This window comes from Pseudochaenichthys georgianus, chromosome 3, assembly GCF_902827115.2.
Source record: "Pseudochaenichthys georgianus chromosome 3, fPseGeo1.2, whole genome shotgun sequence".
NCBI lineage: Eukaryota > Metazoa > Chordata > Actinopteri > Perciformes > Channichthyidae > Pseudochaenichthys > Pseudochaenichthys georgianus.
In genome coordinates, this window is record NC_047505.1 from 5527152 (window position 1) to 5537672 (window position 10521).

Here is a 10521-nt window from a genome sequence, read left to right on the forward strand (position 1 = left end):
CGGAGGGTTAGGAAAGCCGCCAAATTTAACGACAAAGTCGCCAAATTGGCAACACTGAACGGGACACATGCATGTGTCCCCCGCACGCGTGTGCCTGCGAAGATTTTCGGGTTTCTGGCGGATTTAGTTACTTTTTTTTGTTACTTTATTTCGGTTTTAGGGTTAGGGTTATGTTATGTAACTCTTTTGGGGGAGCCAGCCACTAGGGTTCGGAAATGTTTTTGGAGGTCAAACCCCCCAAAACCCTCAAAATGCATAGAAAACTATGCATACCTATAACACAATACAAACACAATGGTCTTACACCTGCATTAGGCTACTCCATCACATTGTACATCAGCATGTTCAAATCGGATAGGTGGGCACTAGGGACATCTGGGCACCTCGATGTACAATTGGCTATTTTGTCCAAAATGTTAAAATATAAAATATTTGAAAAATGGTATTAAAGGTGGGGTAGGTACGTTTCAGAAACCGGCTCGAGATACACTTTTTGTTATATTCCATGGAATGCTCTTAACATCCCGATAGCAATGAATATCTTTAGTGCCATAAAAAAATGTCATCTGTGGAAGCCGTAATACTGTAAAAAGTACAACCCGCCCTGTCTGTCAGCCTTCCATCTCGTGCACGCACAAATGTATCTCGTGCCCTCATTGGGCGTGCCGTCATTGGGCGTGCATTGCAGCAGTACTTCAATTACTCGCCAGCAACAGGCGGCCACTTTCACCAAGGCAGAGTCAGGTTCAACATTGTCTACTGGTGGTAAAAGAAATAATGTAACGGAGCAAATTAGGAACAAAAACAAAGTGGAAACTAGGAGAATTCAAACCAGAGTCAATATCGGAGTTGCTTTTCAACGATGGCGACTACTGATGGAACACATGGGGGTTATTCCCTATCTTTATTCAAGAGCGTGGTATTTAAATTTGAGAGCATACTTTATGTATTTATTTCCCTCAAACCCTGTCCTCGCACTCAAATAGTTCCTGCTTGCACTTAGATTTGCTCTGCTTCTGCTCAAACTCTACGCTCGCACTCAGATATATTGCTGCTTACAGATTTGTTCTGCTCTCAGATTTATTCTGTGCGTGCTCGAAACATTTGTGCAACAATCCTGTCAAAATCCCTCAACCAATAGGAGGCCAGGTGTCCTTGCGGGTGCGTTCACCTTTACTTATTACAGCGTCCTGTAAGGGCGGTTACTCTTTGGTTTGTCTTTGGTGCGATGACAGGGTTTGAATGAAGGAAATCAATAAAGTATGCTCTCAAATTTAAATACCACGCTCTTGAATAAAGATAGGGAATAACCCCCATACACACTAGTGTTACTTTCGTCAGCTATTTTTTAATTTAGTTTTAGTCTTAGTCCTGTGTTACATTTTCTTTTTAGTTTTAGTCATATTTAGTCACCTTCATCCTGTTTTTATTTAGTCAAATTTTAGTCGACTAAAAGTCTGAGCATTTTAGTCTTATTTTAGTCGACTAAAACTAATTATTTTAGTCTACTTTTTGTCAATGAAAACGGTTGAGTCTTTTTTAGTCATCAGATTAGAACATTTCAGTCAAACTAGTCTAGCCAAAACCAATAATTTGTCATTTTAGTATATATATATATATAAATAAGATTATATCTTGTCTAGGGGTGCAACAACTAATCGACTTAATCGATTACCAAATTAGTTGCCAACTAATTCAGTCGTCGATTCGTTGGTGACGTCATCACGTGCGTTTTACGCGCCGTTAAACTACAACGTTATCGGTACTGGGGACATTTAAAAAATATATGTCATGTATTATTGATACAAAAACATTATATCGCAGTCTTAGTGTGGCCAGCTCGTTTCTAATATGCAAAAAGACAAACAAATGCGTCTATGATGTATTTTCGATCAGACGAGATCTCTCCCTGGTCTGTGTGGGAGGGGGCGGGGCAGTTCACACACACGCGGCTGCTACATGCAGCAACACACTGCGGAGACAGCGGAGAGAACGCCGCTCCGAGGTGTGGTTAAACTTTATCCGTCTTGATGCTCGTTGCCAAAAGTGCAATAAGAGTTTAGCATGTAAGGGCGGTAACACGATCAATTTATCTAAACATTTAGCAAAAGTGCTCCACATTCAGACGGAGGAATGCACCGGGTTCGACTGTCTTTCTAGCAGCTCTGTAGCCCCGTCCACTAGTAACGTTTTCACGTCAGGTGTTCTGTATGCTAGCAGCAACACACGGAGCTAACTCCATTATACAAACATGGGTTGATGATTAGAGGAAACTGAGTTAGTTAGTTTGTTAAAGTTTCAGCTATTCTGTTTACAGTTCTGTTATCACATTATTTATTATTTGCTAAAACACTGTTGTTTCTTTTGATGTGAAATATTATTTATTTAATTTAAATGAAAAGCCATGTTCATTTTGTAAACAATTTGTTTAGTTAATTTAATAATATGTATTTTTTTAATCAAGTATTCATCTTTATTGTCTTCATTGTTAGTTTCCACATGCCTAAAACAACCTCAAGCTAAATCTAAAAGTTGATGGCTAAATAAGAGCGCTTGAGAAATTGTGCAAGGCGTAATAGTCCGAATAGTCGATTAATCGTTTCATTAATCGATAGATTAATCGACTATCAAATTAGTCGTTTGTTGCAGCCCTAATCTTGTCCTTATCTGATGAAAAACCCAGGTTGAATGATTAAGAAAGCAGCTTTGCAGAGACTATCTGGTCAGGTGTGTGGTGTTTGTACGAGCTGTGTTATGGCCACATTGCTTCCCTTCTGATAAAACAATGCATTCGCTTTTTTTCTCCGCCTCATTGTAGCGAAAATGGGCCCAAATATCACATCGTTTCTTTCTCCCAAGCAGTGGTGGCTTTAGACTTTTTCGTTGTCGGTCATTTTGACGGACAGGATCGTAACATTTCCGTCATAATCCATTATTATACGTCGAGTGCACAATTTATCAATCACTCGCGCTGACGGGGGGTATTCGGTTAACGCGAGTGCGACCATTGCTCCCAAGCCCTGTTGTTGCCATTTTATTTTCTGTTAAATAAGGTTAGTTAGACCACGAGTTAGACCACGAGTTAGACCACGAGTTAGACCACCGCGCGCAACACACACACACAGCTGCTGCCCAGCCGCAGCACCGGAAATGGAACTGCTGGGAGAAAAACTGACTATCAGAGATTTAACGTTATCTTTGATAATATTTCCTCTCCTCATTTTTCGTCAACGAAAGTAAAGAGAGATTTTGGCATAGTTTTTATTTAGTAAACTACATTTCCGTCTCGTCACTTTTCGTCAACGATATTGCATGTTGATTTCGTTACAGTTATTGTTTACTGCCGTCGGTGCCGTCTCGTCATCGTCTCGTTTTCGTCATGGAAAAAAAGGTCGTTGACGAACATATTTCGTCATAGTTTTAGTCAACGAAATTAACACTAATACACACCGAGTTGAAATCTGACGCCGTGGTCGCTCTTTTTCTCTTGGACAGGTAATTATCTGTTTTGTATGGTTTACAATTCCCCTGAACTATATAGCCAACCTAAGTCATGTGCGCGTTCATGTGTGTTGGAGGAGGTGCTCTGTAAGGAAGTCTGAAGGAAGGGGCGGATTCTTTTCGGCTGTGTACTTCCAAATTTTACTGCACTCGAGCCGGTTTCTGAAACTTACCTACCCCACCTTTAAGTAATGCAAAGTATACATGATGTGAACATGCACGGTACATCATCATTAGACTTAATCACACACACACACACACACACACACACACACACACACACCCCTGTCAACTGAGCGGTCCTAGAGCCCTTCGCATACAGCACACAAACACGCAGCCAGACACACTGCATTGCACGCAAACAGAAAAATATTTTTTATTTTTCCCTTTACACCGGAGTCCGGGACAAACAAAGTCCCGTACGGGACACGCCCCTTTTGGCTCAAATACGGGGCGTCCCGGCTAATACGGGACGGTTGGCAACCCTACCTAGCAGAGTGGACAAGTTGCTGTTAGCTGACAGTGAGGCATGTATATGTCCATCAAAGTGACCACGCCCTAATTTATGCAAAAGCTTTAAGGTTTAATATTAATTAAACAGATGGGTTGAGAAAGAATTTACCCCCCAAACAGTAGTCATGAAGGGGGGATCTAACTATACAGAGAATATGGTTTTTTGAACCACGATGTAAACATGTTTATTTCTGCTGTAAAGTTGGGCATTTTAACATGGGGGTCTATGGAAATTGCTCCCTTCTGCAGCCTACTCCTACTGGCCACTAGATGAACTGCAGAGTGTGGCACTTCCGTATTGGTGTCCCGGCTCTTCCCCAGAGTTTGCCGCTTGGTTAAAACTCTGAATAACACTGATTGGTCGGAAAGAATAGTCATGTGTGTTACACAACTTTAAAGTTAAAATGCCAAGCTACACTCAATAGCGACAAATATGTCTTGAAAAAGGAAGCTTGCTAAACTAACCCGGACACACTGCAGACAGATTAAAAACTTAAGAGGGGGTATGCGATCAAGATGATAGGTCACACGTGTTTTGGGGAACAATACCATCTGTCAAAACAGTCTAATGTTTGCGTCATTTGAGAAATGATTTCAGTCATGTTTCAAAAACAGAAACATCTTTCAATGCTCTGTGCACAGATGCAGTGTGAGAAAAAGCTTTTAGAGAGTACTTGTCCATGGACAAGTGAGTTTGGCAATTTACTTGTCCGAATACATTTATCACTTGTCCAGAATGGACAAAAATTGGGGCCACTGGAATCTTCTTCTTCGTCATCGTATTTTACATTCTCCACGTTTTTTACGACACCGTTAACGTAAGTGAGCGGTAAGATTTTACTGCATTACACATAGGGTTGGATATCGTTTGGATTTTAACGATTCCGGTTCTGCTTTTCGATTCCGGTTATTTTCGGTTCTCGATTCCGGTTCTTTGAGAGGGTAAACATAAGTCAAACTGGGAGAAAAATATATTTATGAAAACATTAAGTCAAATCTGTATTTCTATTTACAAAACACTTCATACTGTTTAATTTCTTACAGTTATTGAATACAATTATATACAAATAATCTATGCATTGTTTAGTTAGTTCTAAGTGGTGCAGTTTGAGAATGTACAACTGGCCCAGTGTCCTCTGATGTTACACTGCAGCCTGCCTGTGAGACAGAGTCCAACCACACATCTCCAACACATAGGACATAACCTAATAATAATAATAAATTATATTTATAGCCTATAGGCCTAGCGCTTTTCTACAACTCAAAGACTCTTGCACGCTTACACATGTCCTGCAATACACATGCTGCAGCTGCCCAGCTGCTCACTGTTTGTAAAAGTAAATAAATAGTATTTTCATTTCAATAATGTACTTTCTATACCCTGCTTCATAAACAATACTGACATCCCTGTGCTCCTCTGAGTCTGGGGGTCCGAGGATGTGAGGACAGCGCGAGGACACACACAGGGAGGCTGCTTCACTTCATAAAGAAAATGGCGGTCAATATTAACAACACAGGAGCTAAAACGCTTAATAACCTTCATTACGTGTTAGAGAAAGAACATAAGAACGTTTGACAAAGATGAGGCTGTTAAACGGGCAGCGGATCCGCTGTGTGTAGAAAGAGAGAGAGAGACGCTGAGTTGCACCGTGCAGCGATCAGCTGATACGGAGCATAGAGAGAGAGAGAGCTGCAGTCCGCGGGCTCGGCCTCGCCTCCTGTCCTCACAACTCTTAATCCCGGTACCGGACAATTGTTATTTGTTCCTACTCCGAACCGAGTTTTGCTTCCCAACCCTGCCACTGTGCTACACTTCCCACCCCGCTCCCGTCTAACTGTACAGAAAGCGGCGAGATGCATTTCCTTAGGAATCGACAAGCAGAACCGAAACTAACATTTCTAAACGAACAATGGCGGACACGTACAATTTGCGAATTTCTGCTTGAGTTAATCTCCGTCAGAAAGTAGTTCCTATAAAGTAGTTCCCTTGGTAACGCTAGCCGATCAATCGAACACTCCTGCTTCCCCGCTTACAGTTATTGATATAATTATAGTAAATAATATATTATTAACCAATTTATTGAAAACAATTTATTGACAACAATTCTTGAATTAGGCTATTTATTTACATATTTAACATTTTGGCTTCAGAATGAAGGTGGATGTTCATGCTGCCATTAAAAGTGCAATTTTTGAAACAGCTCTCCATGAACTCCATGCCAGACTTTTTTGCAGGTGTGCTGTGGTGTTCACGGGTAGGTTATCGAAAGAGCTTTCCTCCAGTGGCCGTTTCATGGCGTGTCCCGGACCGGCAAAAAGCGCGTTGCTCCACATCTTTCTGTTGTCCAGAGATGGAGCCCAGTAGCTGCGAAGCGATGACTCATTTTTATGCCCGCTAACGGACATGATTTCTCTGACCTCCAACCCTGCCTCCGCCAGCCGCTGTATGCAGGTGCTTCTGACGCAATGGTTTGTGTAACGCGTAGCAGTGCCAGCCTCTTCACTAATGCGGGTCGTCATGGACCCCAGGCTGTTCACCCCCAAGGGCTCCATGCTATACCACACCGCATCTCCAGGCTTCACCGACTTCCTTGGATGGTGGTAGAAAGCCTTTGCTGATTCGGGCATTTTCTTTCTTGTTCCAGTTCGAAAAGCAAACTACAGGCAGTTTGCTTTTCGGCCCAACGGTATACCGTTTTTCTCAGACGCGGAGGGATACTGACTTGTTGTGAAAAGGCACGTTCTATTTGACCGCTGTTTGATCGTGGAATGAAACACGCCTATTGACCAATCAGAGAGCTTGCTCACACCTATGTGTTATAGAATGTATCAATAATTTGTCAATAAACGTCACTTGTCCGCCGGACAAGTCAATTGACAGATCTACTTGTCCGATATTGTAAATAACACGTCCCGGACGGTGGGACGTGTACTTTTTCGCACACTGCAGATGTATTGATATTAATAGAAAAAAGCCTCAAGTGTAGTTGAACAGGAGAAGGGCTCAATTGTGAAACGTATCATCAGTGGTTGGCCAGTATCGTGCTGCTTCATTCAGCCTTGTGGGGCATTGCATAAAAAGGCTTTAGAAATGAAGTGACATTAGCATTACAACTCACTTTGGATTCAAGTGAGTGAATAGTTTGAGGTGGTGGCTATGCCCAGACTAATGCCTGAGGCATCCAGAGGCCACCTTGTGAACGATGAAACAGCATCCGTATTCTCAGACGTGAAGCCAGGTGCAAATTCATTTAAAACAACCCTGCCTAAAAATAAAATCAGTAACGGCACATTATCACCAACATCAATAATCGCAAAAAGAAAAAGGGAAGAGTTAGTCAACTAAACACTGCCACGCCAAAGATGCTCTGTTGAATGCTTTCAAAAAATAGAATGATTTGAAATCTTTGGATTCTATTTAATTGGATTCATGGAAAACAGCATGTAAGCTGTGAACAAGGTAAACAATCTGTCTACGTCAGGGTCTGCCGGCATACCAGCCTCATACCTAATTGCATGGGAATCTTGGTTTAGGTCACTTGGGAATGATCACATCACCAATGCAGTGTGACACTCCCTGTTTGGCCAACACTAGCCGACTCAGAGCCATGGCCACACGGACAGAAGCAATGCTTTAGTTTTATCTCCTAATAAAAGCAGAGGAAGCTTAGTCTCAAACACAAAGCCCACATTCACAGTGATGTAAAGGCATGTGTAACACTGATACAAAAAAAGTCATGAGAATTGACAAGCTATCTTTTCAACCTAAATGGTGATAGGGAAAAAGATAACAACAACAACAAAGACAATCTCTCTTGTAATGCCGTGGCAACCCAAATCCCTTTGTTTAACAGTGATGCTCTGTAACTGTGGTCATTTAGAAACGATTGGAGGTTACAGGGAACAGTCTGGCATTACAACACAAACAAGGGATTATTTAAAGCCTGATGGGAAAGATGTCATTTCATAAACAACAAATACAATACAATCAATGGGCAATTATCAAAATGTCAAGCGAACTGAGCAACAGATCTTTACCTCCAAAGTAGGGGTGCAACAACTAATCGACTTAATCGATTACCAAATGAGTTGCCAACTAATTCAGTCGTCGATTCGTTGGTGACGTCATCACATGTGTTTTACGCGCCGTTAAGCTCCAACGTTATTGGTCTTTTTATCGGTACCGGAGACATTTAACGATGTGGTCACCAGTTATGTAAACACATATTAAGGTGAAAAAAGGTAAGATACACTTTTAAAACTTGTTGAGAGAAAACTAGTCTTTGCTGCTGCCTCAAAGAGGAGCAGGGGGAGAGGAGGGAGACACGAGAGGCTGATTCAGGAGCACAGACACACTCACAACTATAAATGAACCAAAAATAAATTAATAAACAAGTTTCAGTGTTTTTTTCATATTGGAAATGGTATGTTATTGGTTATGGCCATGATTTTATGATTATTGAAATGTATACAGTTCTGTTTAATATAGGTGTTTCCATAGATCTAGTCTCTATATTTTCCCCTCAAAATGCACCAGATTGATGCATTTAACTCCAAAATAAAAAATAAAATCTTACCGGGGGGCATGCCCCTGGACCCCCATAGAGGATTTGAGGTCGACCCCCACTAAAAATCACATGGATAGGTTCCTAAATACATTTATAAATACATTTATTTATTTTTTTAAATAGTAACCCATTTCCATATGTTCATGTGTGGTAGTAGATTTAAACTATAGGGCTATCATTATGGGCCCTGCCTGTACCTGTTCGCTCTGCCATCGCGTGAAGGGTCTGCTAACAAGCGACCAACAGAAAGGTTAATGTTGTTGCACGTCACGTCACATCACGTCACCTCACCCCGCTACCACCACTACCGCTATTTCAGATATGTGGTTAACAGATCTGTGGGAAACACTGGCAGTTAATGGACCAGCACCAGAGGTGTTCCCATACACACAGGCGTTGGAGCTGTTCTTCATGAAATCCCAGAAGGATGAAGTGCTCTGACAAACAGTGCCAACTTTGCGCAAAATGATTATACAGGAATGAAAAGTCAATAAATAAACATGTTGTTAAAACTTTTCTTTTTTTTCGGGCTCAGCAGTGAACTGCCATCAGCGCCTTCACATAGTGATGGACGATTTAGACTTTTTGCCACAGAGATAAAAAGATTTCTAGCTATTAGTCTGTGCTAAATGTAAGCCCTGAAAGTGTGTGCAAACCACAATTTGTCATATAGCCCAAATTTGACCACATGACACTGGGAGTCACTACATTGAAAACCAACATCACTATGTCAAGTGACTGTTTGGATGGGATCTGAGCCTAGTTTAGTTTATATCTTCATCAATATAAGCATGTAAAGGGGGTAGCGTATGAACACTAAAGGAGGACATTTGCTCGTGCACCACACACACGGTTCATACTCACTTGTTCCTCAAGACCTGCCAGGCCGCCTCGATGTCCGCATACAGGTTCTTCTCAGAAGGCTTCCCTGTACTGACTCCGTAGCCTGAGTAATCGTAGGAGAACACGTTGCAGTTGATTCTGGAGCCGAGGCCGATGTAAAAGCTGCACATCTGCCCGAGGTCCACGGCGTTGCCATGGGAGAACAGCAGCGTGTAGCGACTGTTCGGGGCGCACCGCACAAACATGCACCCGACCCGGTTACCCCGGCTGCTTCTGGTGGTAAACACCTCCACCGCATCGAGCTCCCGCTGAGAATACTGCCAGTCCGCCCGCTCGGTTAGATGTAAGCTAGTTGCCCCTTCAGTGTCAGTGTGCACCGAGTACGTGGGCTCCGGGGGGAGGAAAGCTAGCTTGGCCGCGATGCGACTCGGACAGGGCGGACAGCAGAACAACCAGCACAGCTCACCAAGAGAAAAGCCATTCATCCTGGGACCTTGTTCGGGCATTTAGTCTCGGGGTTACCCGGTGATTTAACTCTCCTATTAAAACGGGAAGGCGGTCCTCTTGTGGTTCAGGTCCTATTTGTTTCCCATTAACAGACTATACCGAGCAGAGTAGGATGACCAGTGGTTCGGCAGCTAACGAGCTAACGCTAGCAGGTTGGCAGGTAGCTAACAGCAGAACTAGCCTTCCTAAGGAAAATACTTTACCTAAAACTCAACATTTATATTCACGGTATTGTACAGCACAACACGGTGAAGCGGCGAGGCGAGTGTCGGTTGAGAAGTTCAGTCCCTGGAACGCATTACCTGCTAAACGTCAAGATATTTTGCTAGTGTGTTTGTAAGAATGAGAACGGCCATTTCTCTGGGATGGAGAGAAGCCGGCCTTCCGTTACAACCGGATATCCGGATTGGTTTGGTTTTTGTCGATGGATGTTATTTTAGAATACTTAATTGCATCTTTTCATACCATTAAGTCTACTTCAAAATGCTGTACAGAATACAGTGAGAAGAAGGCAAACCATTGTCATATATTCTGGTCTTGAAATGTTTTGTGTGGCTTCTGGGAAACACAAGAGAAATGTCTCTAAACA

General features: G+C 42.4%; 1 protein-coding gene across 1 annotated transcript in view; it reads right to left on the minus strand.

The window, feature by feature from the left end:
• The window catches only part of abhd17c (abhydrolase domain containing 17C, depalmitoylase), a 60426-nt gene extending 50111 nt beyond the window's left edge, over nucleotides 1–10315 (minus strand). The window contains exon 1 of the mRNA XM_034107995.1: nucleotides 9447–10315. Coding sequence (XP_033963886.1) covers nucleotides 9447–9931 — 485 coding nt within the window. The 5' untranslated portion in view covers nucleotides 9932–10315. The remainder of the gene's footprint in view (nucleotides 1–9446) is intronic.
• Between the last annotated feature and the right edge of the window lie 206 nt (nucleotides 10316–10521).